General features: G+C 28.5%; 1 protein-coding gene across 1 annotated transcript in view; it reads right to left on the bottom strand.

Annotated features, from left to right (window-relative positions):
• The window catches only part of LOC129965894 (sodium-dependent nutrient amino acid transporter 1-like), a 58,932-nt gene continuing 42,977 nt past the window's right edge, over positions 1–15,955 (bottom strand). The window contains exons 8-16 of the mRNA XM_056080163.1: positions 8,672–8,806; positions 8,458–8,561; positions 7,016–7,143; positions 6,676–6,791; positions 6,275–6,403; positions 3,473–3,572; positions 3,233–3,333; positions 2,630–2,794; positions 1–321 (exon numbers count right to left, since the gene is read on the bottom strand). Coding sequence (XP_055936138.1) covers positions 148–321; positions 2,630–2,794; positions 3,233–3,333; positions 3,473–3,572; positions 6,275–6,403; positions 6,676–6,791; positions 7,016–7,143; positions 8,458–8,561; positions 8,672–8,806 — 1,152 coding nt within the window. The 3' untranslated portion in view covers positions 1–147. The remainder of the gene's footprint in view (positions 322–2,629; positions 2,795–3,232; positions 3,334–3,472; positions 3,573–6,274; positions 6,404–6,675; positions 6,792–7,015; positions 7,144–8,457; positions 8,562–8,671; positions 8,807–15,955) is intronic.

The raw sequence follows: 15,955 nt of genomic DNA on the forward strand, positions 1-15,955 counted from the left end.
GATACAAATAAACATTCACAAGTCACAAAAAGTTTTAACATAAACAATATAAATGCAGTTTGTTTAAGTATGGCAAACATTAAAAAGTACAAAAGTGGCAGTAGTCGTATGTATTAGATGCCGATTCGGGTACATCGGTATCAGCTATCAGAAAACATCTTCTTTGTACCCTTCATTCGCATAAGTGGAGTCTATTGTGGCAATACTGTTTTTAGGGAGTTTCGTTGAGTGTTTGGAATCTTTCTGAGCTCTCCATTCGGCGTTGTGGACAGGATTGCTGGGCCCCCAAGCATCGGAAGGTTTTAGTGCATGCACAAATTTCTGAAAGAAACAATATGAATTTTTTATACACTCACAAACTTTGTTGAATTTTTTTTAAAAAAAATTATCAAATGGAAAGTTTTTATTTATAAAATTAAAATATTTCAAATAATGAAACAAATGGTTTTTAAAAATACATTTTTAATGGTGTATTAAAAAGTGAGTATAATTTTCTAACTCAAAAATGTGTTGGTTAAATATAGCAATTAAAATATAGGATCTAATGAGTTAGCTAGAATTTTTTGTAATCAACTTATAAATTATTTCATTCGTTAATTAATGTTAATGAATTTTCTTTTCTATAATAAATTTTGAGGTTTAGCTTATTTGAAGTATTTTTTTTCTAGTCTTGACGCCTTTGTAATCTTTTTTTTTAATTATATATTTTTAATAAAAGAATCCCTTTCCACTTTTTAGTAATCAAATAAAAGCACGTTTTAAAAATATCTTTATTATTATTGTTTTCTCAATTTTATCCTTTAATATTTCTCTTAGTTCATACTATAAATGTTATAGAATCACGTAATTCCATGCTCATTACCAGATAGGGTATCTGATAGGGAATGAAACTTTACATTAAAAATCATTTAATTGATAGTTAAGTTCCGAAAATATTTCTACACACAACTATACAAAAATACAGAATTAGTACAGCAGAAAGTGAATGAAAAAACTATTGCTTTTTCCCATTTTCCTAAATACCAAAGGAACTAAGTTTAATAAAAGTGTCTGTAAAGAAAGAATAACATTCACGTCACAGTATTTATAAAAGGCATAGACCAAAACATTTTTTAATGTATCAATAAATTGTTTATTCGTAAAGTAATTAATTTGTAATTGAAATAATTCAATTTCCTTTTGATCTAGAAAAAGTATAGCTCGTAATATATATACATTAAAATTAAAAAATATGTTTATGAAAAAAGATTGTAATGGTAATGGAGTTCATCGCAAAAAAAAATGTTTTTTTTAATTTATGCTAAATTTTAGGAATTATACGTAGGACAAAAAAAAGAGGATTTAATTTTCTGCTTTATGGAAACAGTGTCTGCTTCTTCTGAGCTCTGATATTAAAAAAAAGGTTTTGTCAGGCTCACGAAACACTAAGGTGCAGGACATAAAGAAGTTTTCCAATGTTCAATGCAAAATAAAAAAAAACTCTTTCCTAAAAAGAAATTAATATTTAGGAGTAATGTAACGAATTATTAAAATCAAAGGTTAATATCACGATGTCTGAAGAATTTTGGCTATAAACACATAAGCGATGGATTAAGAAGAAATGCATTTGTGTGTAGAAATGAATAAGAAGTGCATAAATTTATTATTCTCCAAAGAAATTAGTGATACGGTCAGTATTGTTCTTCAGTATTACTCAGATTGTATAAATAAGACTCTTTCAAATGATTTAATAAATTTGCAGTCCAGGGCACGTCAACTTCCAGTCCTTAAAGGCTCAGGAAGGAGATAGCCTCGATCCGAAGCGGGAGCTCCAGATATTTCCAAATCAATGATATAATAAATGTCTGGCAAATGTTAAAATCTCGTTTTTCTGGTTCTTGCTTTAAAAGTTTTTGAAACACTTTTAATTATATTGAAAGAATATATATAAGCACTGAAATTTTTTTAATTCCAATTTTTAAAAGAAAACTTGGTTTTCGGTTTCAAGTCTGTCTGGTTTCTAAAAATAATTAAATGCACAAAATGTATCGTTCAACCATTATAACCTGCTATCAGTTTCACAATAGAGAAAAAACGCAAATAGTGAAAAAAAAAAATTTTCTAACAGATATTTATATAAAACAAAATATAAATTATTTTAAAAGAATGACAACTTTTAAACAGAACAAATAAAAAGAGGAAAAAATAATTGCTATTTTTAGAATAATTGTAGATGTAAACGGATAGGAGTTGGGAAAATTTGAATGAAAATGAAAAGACTTTTGTGAAATATCTGGAAAATATGTTGCAAAAAAATTGCATCCCAGAACATGATATGATTTCTTGTTCCCACTCGTCATTATTGATTTAGAAAATGAAAATGACGTTTGGAGAATGATATTATATTCTCGACCTTTTATCATATTTTTCTTTAAGAAAATATAATAATGCAATAATGTTCCTCCTCCAAGATTGGCGCCAAGATCAGTACCCTCTTTAACCTCTGTTCTCTATGCCATTGATAAGTAGCTATGCATTATTTTCTTAAAACTTCCCCTTCCAGGCACTAAAACTGAAGACTTTTATCATTCCAAAGAGAAATTATATATGAATTCATATAATGAATATTTGTAATATTTTACGAGATTACCTTAAATATTCCACTGTGTGGGTTTCTGTAAACCTCGATGATGAACCATAGCGGTATTTGAACAAGAGCCAGAGCAGCCAAAACCCATCCAACATTAGAAGCCCAGTCGGAAGCGGATGAATCGCTTTTAGATTCCGCATCAATAATACCAAACACGAAGATGATCTGAAAAAATAAAGTTTTTATAACATTCAAACAACTAATGGAGTTTAAAATTTATAATTTTAATTTCTTTATCTAAATATATATCTTTTATTTATATATATATATATATATATATATATATATATATATATATATACAAGGTGTCTCAAAAACCTTGACCTCGGCTTTTATTCCTTAAATACTGATCACAGACATATACTGTAAATTACAAAGTTGCGTATAAAAAAGTGCAAAATGTTATGAAATCGATTAAAATTTTCAGGGGATTAAACTTTAAAAAATAAAAAAATTAAATTTTTATATGGATCCCGTACAAAAAATTCACAGTGAATAAAAGATGCCTCATCGTTTAATAGGTCATGTACAAAATTTCAGAATTTTATCATGAAAACTCTCAAAGATATAAAGACATTTTGAGGTTAAACAGAGAGAACTTACCATGAGAGCAACCGGCGCAGTGAAAAACCAAGTGAATTTCCAAAATATTCCTGGTCTTTTATTTAACATGAATTCGACGTCGTCGCAGAAATTCCTTAAACCTATATTGAGAAAATAAAAAAATTGATCCAAAAGTCAGAAAAAACATAAATACAAAAGCTTCTTTAAATGCAACTTTGATTATCGAAGATTAATTTGAAGATTAAGATCTTAAAATCAACGACAAAAGTGGACGTTTACCATAAATCCAAGCAACACCTACAACTTCCAAGACTGCATAGAAAAAGACCGCAACGCCAACTCCATAGTTGTTGAGTAAAACCAAAATTTGTTGACCGTACTGAAAAAAAGAAAGAAGGCGATTAAATTTTTACTTGATAGTTATAAGTATACACAGGGTGCTCTGAAAGAGACTGATGGTTTTCAAAAATGCGTAACAGGAAAGCGGTTCAGGTTAAAAAAAAACAATTCTTGCAGCAAATACATGTGATTTTTCCTTCCTCAATTTTTGGTTTTAATTCAAAAACTTGTCGGTAGATGGCGTTGTAGAGCGTAAACATATAAATAAAGAAATAATTGAAAATCCTACCACAATTTTTTGAAATCTTCCAATAAATGAAAATCACTGTATAATATTTTCGAAATGTCCACCATCAGCCGCAATCATATGCTGTAATTGGAGGACGAAAGTGATAGACATTTTCTGGAAAGGAGAAAAAAGAAGAAAAAAAAAGGACCCAAATACACCTCAACTGAAAACAGCTGCCCATACAGTTACTTTTCGGGAATAGAGAGATTTTAGAGCACATGAGAGTTCTCAGTTCCATAAATTCTCCAATTTTTCTTATTCACGAATTGATGGAATTGCGATGGAAATCTGCTTCATGTGAAAATCATATGGAGTTCACATCAATATTGTTACCGTCTATCATATCCAACAATTCGTTATCAAACATGTTCCTCTTCTCTACGGATATGGTAGCAGCTTCTGTGTTTGAATTTTATACTGGAACAAGGCTAAGCACTCACACATTATCTTATGCATCACCGTTTTGTTCGCTTGGAATGCGACTACAGTTTATCGGACTGATTTTCTAGAGGAGCTTTCAATTGTTTTATAAACGGCATTTGCTTCTGTAATAACCGAAAGGTGTCGTGCAAAAGTTCCGACTTCTTCATCCGCAACACTACTTGTTCATTTGAATTTCTGATACAACTGCTTTATTGTATACGGCTTCGGACCATTAGCGACGTGGAATTTGCACTGAAAGCTTCACCTTGTCGCAGTAATACTCTTCCCCAATCCGCAGAATTCCAATACAAGAAAAATTCTTTTCTCCAACGAATGCGCCTTTTTCAAAACTTTCCTACATAATCTGCTGTTCAGCTCTCTACTATTGTCCAATCACAGAACACTCTTTTTAAACTCGAAACAGTAACCCCTTCAGAGGCTGCATATTTCGATTATTTGCATTCGGAAAAAACGATTAAAAAAAGGACATGCAGCGCCATCATCGGGGATTTTTTTTAACTAAAACCAAAAACTATGGGAAGAAAAATGTATGCCCTGACACGTGAATTTGCTGCAAAATTGTTTTTTTTTTAACCTTAACCGTTTCCCTGTTATGGATTTATGAAAATCATCAGTCTATTCCCGGACACCCTGTAAAAGAATCATACTTTTTAATGTTTCAGTCAATAAATGTGCAGCTGAAAAGATTTAAAAATCTAAATTTTTGTACAGATCATGGGTGCTATTAGCCCTATTTAGTAAAATATTCCAGGGACAATAAAATTTTAAATATTTCCACTTTTCTGTGATTAATATTGATTTAGTTACAAAGCTTTGTATAAAGCTATATAAGGTCTCTTCGAAAAAAAATACCACGCATTTATTGGTAGATCTTCCTCGAGGTGCCATGCAGATTATATAAAAATGAGTACAATGTTAATAATTAACACTTCATAAATCAGTCAGTCGTAGTAAAAAGGAACGTTACAGTGTCAAAATTATTTGAAAATACGTTTAAAGAGTTGTATAATAATCCTGTTTGTAATTTTTTTTCAGCACTGCATTTATGAAAACAAGTAAAATAAAATATACTCATTTACATCATTTAAGCATTTTTCAAATTGAATGTATATGTCTGTCACTGATCGTTAAGAAATTAGCTCTTGGGCCACAGTTAAAATGATCACTTAGTATATAAAAGTTAAGTGCCTAAATGGTTAGCCGGGAATATTATTTATATTTGATTTCAGAGAAATCCTTTAGATATAGCTTCATGACCATGATTCTGCCAGGTTATTCCGCATTAAAGCCGTATTATTTCGATTGTCTCATTTAAGTTCTTTTTATTATGTATTTGAGCCTTGCTTATGAAGGCAGTCCCATAACATCATAGCGCTATTAAAAATGCAAATATCCGGTTCATTTATCTACTAAAATTCGTATTATTATAATTTTTTTACTCAACTCGTAAACCACATAGATATTAAACAAAATCCTTCTTTACCTTTCAAAAACAGAAAAAAAAAATTCGTACGATTAAATATTTGACGAAGCAAAAAAAAAAAATGATTTGAATTTCAGTGTAAAAATGTAATCTAATAATAAAAATTGAATTAAAAAATATTTTTTTTAAAAATTGTCGAAATTCGGCAAAAATTTGCATGATTATTAAGTTGATATCATTAAAAAGACAATTTTCTTTTCAATTTTAAATTGGTGTAAAATCCATTTTTGTACAATAATATCATCGGAAAACGTCAAAATTCAATTGAATTTTTAGTTAATTAAAATTCTAATAAAATGTTTTAAAAGTTCGTTCCGAGGTGCACGTTCCTGCCCCCCCCCCCTCCACATACAAAGTAACTTTGAGCCAATTCTTATAGCTATAGGTCAAATGACCTTGTCTGTGCAGCTCCAACTCTCTCTTTCCCTCACGCAAATTTTTATTAGTAGTAAAAATAAGTGAAAATATTATTTAGTAATAAGATTTTCTGCGTAATAAAATACTCATCAAAATCGGCACTACTTACATTCGTCGTGAGAGGCAGACCCAGGCCAAAAAACAGTACGCACGCAGTAAGAGCGAGGAGCCAAATTCTCTTTCGCAGTTTCGGGAATCTGTCCTTTATGACCGTTAGAAGCGTTTCCATTTGAGACATCTGGAAATGCAAATCAGGCGTTAAATAAAATAAAAGCTATTTAAATAAACCAATCATTATATCAGTGATAAACAAAAGGCATAATCTGAAACTAGCATTAACGAAATGCATATTTTACAAATTTAGGAGTACCGTTCGGGAAAAAAAATGTGGAAAAATACAAAACACAGTTTTTTTTTGTATGAAGTGTGGAGTTTGAATGAAGTATGGAGTTTGAATGAAGTATGAAGCATTCTATTTTTCAGAATTATGAAACGATGCAATTTGCTTACCGAGCTACCAACTCCAAGAACAAAGAGCATAAAAAAGAAGACAACGGACCATAGCTGCGGGACGTATGAAATGGCAGCTAATGCTTCTGGATACACAATGAAGGCCAGACCTAAACCTACAAAGACAAATAAATGTTTTATGATTGATAAGTACCCTCCATTTTTGTGTGGTTTATCAGCTGCTATAAATATATAACTTTATAAATATTATAAAGTTAAGTTAATTGAATTAATATCATAAAGTTATAATATTATAAATATTATAACTTTATAAATTTTATTAAGTTACAGTGTAAATTTCGAATTAAAAAATTTAGAAACAAACTCTTTAAGCAAATACCTTCATGGTCTACCACCTCGTGTATGTTCTTTGCGTATTTTTTAGCCAGAGAGCCTAAAACAGCAAAACTCACGCATCCAGCCAGTAAATTCACAACAGTATCCAGAACGCTGATAAGAATGGCATCTCTGTAAGAAAGGAGGAACACACAATAAATTCATGGTGGAAAACCATTTAAAATAAAGTAACATTAATCAGACAATATTGAAAAATATATAAACATTTTTTTAGTCTTGCTTAAATCAGGACTTTTGTAACCTGAAAGGTTTTATAAACCTTAACATAAAGGTTTATAAACCTTAGTGTTTATAAATAGACCTTAGAGCATTTCTGTTTCTAAAATTTTGATTTATTTCTATAGTTCATTAACAAAAAACTGGAAGGTAACTACTGGAAATTAACTACATTTTTACCGTCATAGTTATGATGACAGTAAAAGAAAATGCTGATACTATTTATCTAAGGCAGCACATGCGTTCTTATTAAACAGCTAGTTGCACAATTGATTAAAAAAATGCTCATTTTTATGTAGAAATTGTCTAATCTGAACTTGAAGTTAAACATAAAAATTTACTCCTTTCATTGTAATATTAAATACAATCAGCAAGAGTTGTTTCAATTTTGTTGTATATTCTTCAAAAAGATCTTAGTCTACCCTCCGTATAAAATTGTGGATTTCATATAAGGCGACGAACGTCTAGCATGGCATTGGCAAATAATGTTTAAAAATAGATCTTTGGCATAAATCTAGCATTTTTACTGATTTGTCGTGCGAATATATATTTTGGACGCTTTTTCCCGTGCGATTGTAACCAAAACTTGACGTGGAATTATAATTAGTCTCAAAATCACATACCAAATTGCATTGATTTAAATCATTGTATTTAGGAATTACAGCGCTAACATGTATGCGAAAGTATAGACAGACAGACGATCAATCTTTTGACACATTTTGTTAAAAATTTGGTAAGAATATAGAATTTAAATGCTTAATCTATATATCAACTATTATCTATATAACATCTTACGTTTTATGGTTACCAAGTTTACTTGTACTCGAACAGATAGATAGATTCACTGAATGGATTTTGTTTAAAATTTTTCAAAAATCGACACATTTAATTGTAAATCTATATACAAAATCTCATCTGTCTAGTTCAAAGCGTTTTGTAGTTATCTTGTTAACAGAAAGACCGACATAATGCAAAAAAAATGTTTTTTGAATACAACGATTCCTTAAAATCGCGCGTAAGAATTGTTTAAGGATTACTATACATTCTCTGTACTTCGTGTACAAGAAAATAAAAATATAAAGAAAGCATTTTCGAATGCTTTTTAAAGGGCTTTCTTTTTTTTAAAAAAAAATTAAGATAAAACTCCACTACAAAAAAACTGTCTTTACTAAAAAAAAATAAAACAATGCTATTAAGATTAATACTCACCTATAAATATTATTATGAAACTTGTTATAACTAGCAACCATGATGATGCTTCCGTAGGCTATATTTAATGAAAAGAATGATTGTTCAGTAGCCTTATACCAGACCTAGAAAGCAAAATAACGGTCTGCATATTTATAATAAATTGCTTAATTATATAGTAAATCACTTTCTAGCCTAAAAAGTACCTTCATGATAACAAAGAATTCGAACTTACTGTTATGTCTTTGAGTTTCTCCAAATTGGGCCTGAAGAAATACTGAATGCCTTCCCAGGCTCCTTCTTCCAAGCATGCGATGACAAGTAATACAAAAAGACCGAAAAACGGAAATATGGATGTGAAATATGACATCTGAAAGAGAAGTATTTACAGTTAAATAACTGATGTAACGAGAACGATTGCAACAAAATTTTAACTTTAAGTAAATAAATAGGTCTCGAAAATTATATTTCTATTCATCAACGCAGAGTTTAGAATATTTTTGAAAAGTAGATGGTATAATCCATTCACAAGACATCAAACTCTTATGAAAAATGTAAGTTGCATATCATTTAAATCATATTACACTTAAATTTAAGCAAAATTGTGACGCTTCATCCTTTTTACATCTTTTAAGATTTGAAAGATTTCCAAAATCAAATGTAGTATATTTAGTGTGTATCTTGTAAGCAAAAATTACATTTATTATGGAATTCTTGCTTACATGATACACGCTTATTTATTATCTTATAATATTAATATTTTGAATTTATAATTATTATTATAACACTTAATATAAGGCTTAATTATAATTATTTTTTGAAAGATATCATGGGTTTCTATTTCATATTTCATCCATTGTGCAATATTTAATCTTGTTTTACCTAATATTTGTTTACTATGTCGAATCACTACTTTAAAGAAATTTGTTAATTACGCATAATATTGTTCATTTTGATTGGTCGATAACTGTAGTAACAACTTTATGTTGATGGGAAGAAAAACTTGAGTACTGAACATTTAATATATCTAGAAAGGAATACTGGAACACCCAGCAGGAAAATAAAATTCTTTGCTTGCTGTTGTGAACTTAATAAAAGAATGATATATAAAAGAAAGATGACAATAAATGCTTGGATATGCTGAAGATTTAAGTTGTATGCAATCCTAATGCTGGCATAGTTGGAGAAGAGTACAGAAGACATTTTTCTAATTCCCGGTATCCTTTTAGGAAGCATGTTTATAAAATAGTTTAAGGATTACAAACTACAAAAACCTTATTTTTTTATAGAAAAACGGAGATAATGAGGAGTTCTATATGTGACACAGAGATTAGCATTTTGGTTTATTTTTCAAATTACTCTCATGCTAGAGTACGAACAGTTAATCCAAAACTCAATATTGCAAAAGATGAAGAGAACATCTCAATGCAATAACCGACATCTATACAATATTCGTAGAATCCATGGTCTGGTACAATACTTACAAGAGCAACTATCAATCAACGTCTAGAAATTTACAATTGGGCCCTACCGTATAGAATATCAAATTCTTCTTTTCTGAGAAATACAATTTGAACTGACGAATATTGTTTTACTCGAGATGGGAACAGTAATTTTCAGAACTATCATTTTTAGAAGGGTAAAAATTCATTTTTCATACAATTCATCATCATTAGTGGCAAGTGTGTATGTGTATGTGAGGTGTGGCATTTTTGGCAACTATTTGATTGGTTCTTTTTCATACAATAGTATGTTGAATGGTAACCGATTAACTGTTCATTTTGATTGGCATTATGCCTGAATGAAAGAGCGAATTGGCTATAGAGTATACACTCTGCAGATCATTGCTAATGAATTCAAAAAACCTTTATTTAAGTCACAATTGATGAACCTTGTCTCATATGTGCAAATATTGTTCAAGGAACAACCCTGTATAGATGTCGAATATGCTCATTTGAATAAGTTTTAAATACTTCGATTGATTTATTATATGATCATTTTAAATGAATGATAATTAATGAATGCATTATTATTTTTTTTATTCTGCCCTTTTAATAATCTTTCGTAATACATATATATATTGCCGCATTGAACAGAGGTGGTGAACCCTCCATGGCAGAATGTTCATAGTATTGCTCTCATAATCAAGAGATCGTAAGTTCGAATCCCGCTAGAGACAATGCGATTCACAGTCTGTGTAAATATTCAATTCCTTGATTTTATGTTTTTCTTTATTTCCTGTTCCAGAAGATTCTGGATATTTCTTTAGTTTACCAAACCAGTATTCTGGACTTTTCTTACTGTCTCCAGAAAAGTATTCTGGAACTTTCCCTGCAAGTATAAAAGCAGATCTGTCAGTCACTGTGTTCTGAGTTGAGTTAATAAATTGGTTTAGTTCTACTTTCTGTGTGTGTCATTGCGTTTCACACTAGAGTACCTACGTGACAATGTTATGCCTATATTAAATCTAAAGTCATACTCAAATACTGGCTAGAAGTATGGAATAATAATGAAAGTCAGTAAGTTTTCCTTTTAATATTTCAGTAAATTTTACAGATAGGAGCATGAAACTGTGTGTCCTTATAGATGAAGGAAAGAAAACATTTTCTATATTGACACTTTTCCGTTATGGAGGTCATATAAAAACTTAATCTTTAAATTATTTTACTATCAACTTTTAAACCAAAATATTTTCATGCAATTAGGTATCTTATTTGATGAAATTCGCGGTTGAAATTATTTGCCATAATAAAAGAAATCCAATTGCCATAATAAAAAAAAAAATGCTTGTTCCGATTTCGGCACACTCTATATAATGCAATGTTTTGCTCATCATATTTTTGTGTCACACACATAGAACAATATCTGAATCTTTTATCTTTACTTTATACGAACCGCAATGCTTACAGCTATTTCGTACATAATACATATTTTAAATCATCGTTTTAGCAACTCATTTATAATATAATGAGGAGCGTTTTCTCACATTTTTGCATTTCCTATAAGACGTAATATTTTTATATATATATTTCTTCTTGCAATCTATTATTCTGTCATTCACACATTCGCTATGTCAAACATACGTTTCTCTTTTTCATTCATAGTATATTTTCACTTTTATTTTATCCTCTTACACCTAACATAAAACATTATTTTTTATTTTATCTTCTAATCACTTAACTTTGTATTCATATCATAAACAATATTTCATTTATACGCTAGGTATAACTTTTTTAAGAAGTTCATCTGTATACACGAAACCTGATAGAAGTCTCCTAAGTTACGGTCTCATTAATATATCTATCCTATGCGTTAACAACGAACAATATCGTCTAGTTGCTTTTTCAATTGTGTAATAATTGCGGACAAAAAATTTTAAATAACTTTTTTTATTATGATAAAAAAAGAATGGTTAAGTCGCATGACTTTTTAGGAAATCACATTTTCTTAACTCTGAATGATGTGCATAATGGAAAATTATCTTTAAATATAATATCTTTTCTTCCCCCTTAGTACTCTCACATTATCAGCGAGACGATCCTTCTGATAAAAAAAAATTTACTCTTGGTATTGCTACTCCATGGGACTCGGGTTCAATTCCTAGATAAGACAATGCGAGTGTGAAACTTAAATAACATCAGTGATATCTCCAATGATATCTCCGTAAAAAGTAAAACGGCACTTTTCTCAGAGATTGTGCAATGTAAAAATGCTTTTTTGCTTTTGTATGTTTTGTCTTCGGATATCAGTGAAACTGAATTTGATGAATCACCATCAGTAATAATAGCATTATTAGTAAGCTTTTCTGCAGTGTACATGATTTTTTACTGATTATGTAAATGAAAAAAGATCTTACATTATCTAACTAATGTTCGCGATTTGAATCCAGTTGATGCAAGAAGTTCTGTCTATACTTTTCCCATATATATATTTATATAGTATGAATACAAATTTTTATATATGCATTATAATTCCTACTTCGAAATATCGCACATAACAATTAATCGCATTTGACGCAATTTCGCATTTGGCGACAGCTTGTTCTCACAGATTATTGAATTTTTATGTTATTAAACAATTAGAATATAAAGTGTTTTTTTAATCTCACCTTTTTATTTAATACGATTGCAAAACATGAAAAAAACCCGCATAATTCTTGTGGAGGCGAATTGAAAAGTGTATATACTACGAAATAAAAGCGGAAATGAAATTTCTATTGGGAAGTTAAGGTCCATAGAAATCCATTTTTTATCTTAATTTTGTTACTGAAAAAAGCACAAGACTAAACGTTTTAATGGAGGAATTTTATTAAAATCATTTTTATTAGCAATTTTAAAAGCATTATTATTATTTTTATTTTTTAGCATTTTTATTTTAATTATTAAAACATTTAAAAACATTGCATTAAGTTTAAAAATTTTATAAAAAATAACGAATAAAATTGCATAGAAATGAAATTGATATCATTGAAAGGGCAATTTTTTTTCTCGTTTTAATATAACGCGAAACCTTTTTTGTGAGATAATAGTTTGAGAAGATATGGTCATCAACTTCCATAAATAAGGCATAACGATTACTAATATATTTCCTGATTTCTTTTACATGTTCTTACCACTGACTGGAATTTTTCGTTATTCGTCAAACCCTTTTCCGAGCATTTCTAATAATATTTTGTAATTCTATTAGTTAGAGAATCATTAAATTAAGTGCAGCTGTGAAAAGGTTCAATGAAACAGTCTAAAACATCCTATTGTTACCATTCGACAATAAATAACAAGAATGATTTCTTATCGTTTTATACACATAGATGTTTTAGATTTGATTCCCCTCTCTTCAGATTTTAAAATTTAATTTTAAACATAAAACAGCAATAGCGTGTAAGCAAAGATATAAATTTAATATCCTCAAGCATACGTCAGTATAATTGCAATAGTTAAACGTATAAAAAATGCTATTGTAAAATACAATTTAAATTTTTTTTAAATTTATTATAGTTAAAAACAAATTAATTAAGAAATATAATTGGTGTCCTTTTAAAACCAATTTTGATAATTAAAAATATGTGATTTTAGTTCAAAAATATGCTTCAAAATCATTGAAGGAAACTGTAAAAATTTAATGAAAATATAATAGAGCCATTTCTTAGGGAGCATCTCCTCTCCGAAAATAACTCTGAGTCAAATCTCGTAGCTTTAAGTACAACGATTTGTTTTACAAAACATATTGAATAAATTTAGGCATATCAGAAAAATTATTTTTCTACTTACAGATAATATGCTAACTTATAATCATTTTTGCACTAAAACAGTATCCAAAAATACTTACCAATGAACCACTTTAGATAAATATTGCACAAAAATATTATATGATCATCGATTCCTCAATATCACAAAACTATTTTATTTATTTGTTAATATATTTAAGAAGCCTTTTAAAAACACTTTAATTAATATACAAAAAGTAAGAATTTTGAATTTTAATTATTTTCAAAAGTTTATTAAGCGCTTTATTTTTAATTTTTAAAATGTATGATATCTTGAAAGCAGTATTTTCTCCAAATTCATCATCCATAGACGTCATTCTTACGCGATAAATATTTAATTGAAATAATCAGTTATGATGAATTATTTCTAGAATGATATTTGATACGATATTCCCAGACTAAAAATAGTACACTACCGAATATACAAATATACAAAATTTAGAACATCAAAAATGAATTAAAAAATCGATTAAAAATTTACATTTTTAGAAAATAAAGTCAAATTAAATAAAGATGTATGCTTAAGAGAATAAAAATTTATTTTCTGTTCCCCTTCTACGGATTTACTGCTCCGAGTCATCTTATCTTTTACTTCTTATTGGACCTTATAACTTCTTTATACTATGCAAAGTAATTTATTGTAATCTAGGATAATTTAAATTAATTTTGAGCCAACAGAATGCAATAATGTAAAATCCTGTTAAGATAAGTAATATCTTTTACCTTATTTAGAAAATTGAAAATGGAATAAGGTTTAAATGCTCACATTTCTCGTTGTTGCCCTGACTGAGACAGAATTACGTCAGTCGATATTAGTTTCTTGAAATAGCATCCAATTAACTTTCTGCTAGGCTTATCCAATTCAGCAAGCAAAAGGCATGCTTAAATAAATTTAATACCGCAAAATCATTTTCCATGCCATGGTTCTCTAAACCAATGAGTGAATTTTCAACAAATTGTCAAAGTGGTCCGATTTAAATTCATAATTATGTACGGAATATGTTTTAAAATTAAGTTTTAATGCTTTTTAATTATGTTTAATGATTCTTATTCATTAAATTTCTCTATTCATGGATATTATTTTCTTAAATTACTCAAAAAATGCTTTATTTTTGCGTTAAATTATGAATTGATTATTTTCATAATTAAAAACGCACAATGAATAATGCTATTTTTAAAAATAAATTAATTAATGTTACAAAGTATACATGATTAATTTAATTATACTTTAGGCTCTTTTGTTTTATTATAATAAGTCTTTCACTGATGTAAAAGAAAGCTAAATTATCTTAAATAAATATCTAATAGTTCCTGAAAAAAGCAATTGTAAAAGTAAATTTTTATAAAAAGAAAATGAAAATATGTTCTTCATAGTTGTTTTTTATTTCTAACAATAGGTTTTCTTAAGGGACACACATACATGTGTGTATGTGTGTGTGTGTGTCATATTCAGCATTTTTCATATATTTTATAAATTAAACTAATTAAAAATAAAAGTGAATTTTCATTTTCTAACAGTCGTCGTTTACCTAGTGCTTTGATGCAACACTATTTTAAAATGTTACTGTACTTTACTGTCCAATCCATTTTTACTATTAACCTGTACACGTGATAAAATAAGTGATTCTTATTTGATATTCGAATGAATCAATCAAGAACTTATACAAATCTAATGTCTAACTATTTCATGATTATTTAATGTAAATACTATATCATTTTAGCTAAAAAGCAAACTACCTTTAACTCAAAAAGCAATATATTTTTCCAACCTCCGATAACGTACTATTTTTGACCCGTGGTTACATTATTGAATAAGAGCATATCCATTTTTTTAAAAAAAGCAAATTATTATGAAAACGCTATAAAAATAAAATATTATTTATATCTATAATAATAAAATGGAATTATTCTAAAGCAGTCTAAATATTATAATGTAACTTTCAAAATAAAATTGGATAATAGTATTTCAATATCTGTTTTTTCGAGAGGATAAAGTTTAGTAATTAATATGAAATTATTTATAAGATCATCAAGAAAAATAAAATTGCTACATATCAAACGTAATGGCTGCGATATTTCATCTATAAATACAACAGAATTTTTTTATTTAATTTTATAAGATAAGTACTATGTTTGGAAGCCACAGTTTATCCCTTAAGCTCAATGAAAACTTTTTTTAAAAAATATGCTCTTTCGTTGACATATTTTTAGATTATAACAAATTATAACATTAAATTATATTTTATATAACTTATA

This window comes from Argiope bruennichi, chromosome 4 (genome assembly GCF_947563725.1).
Source record: "Argiope bruennichi chromosome 4, qqArgBrue1.1, whole genome shotgun sequence".
NCBI classification, from domain to species: Eukaryota; Metazoa; Arthropoda; class Arachnida; order Araneae; family Araneidae; genus Argiope; species Argiope bruennichi.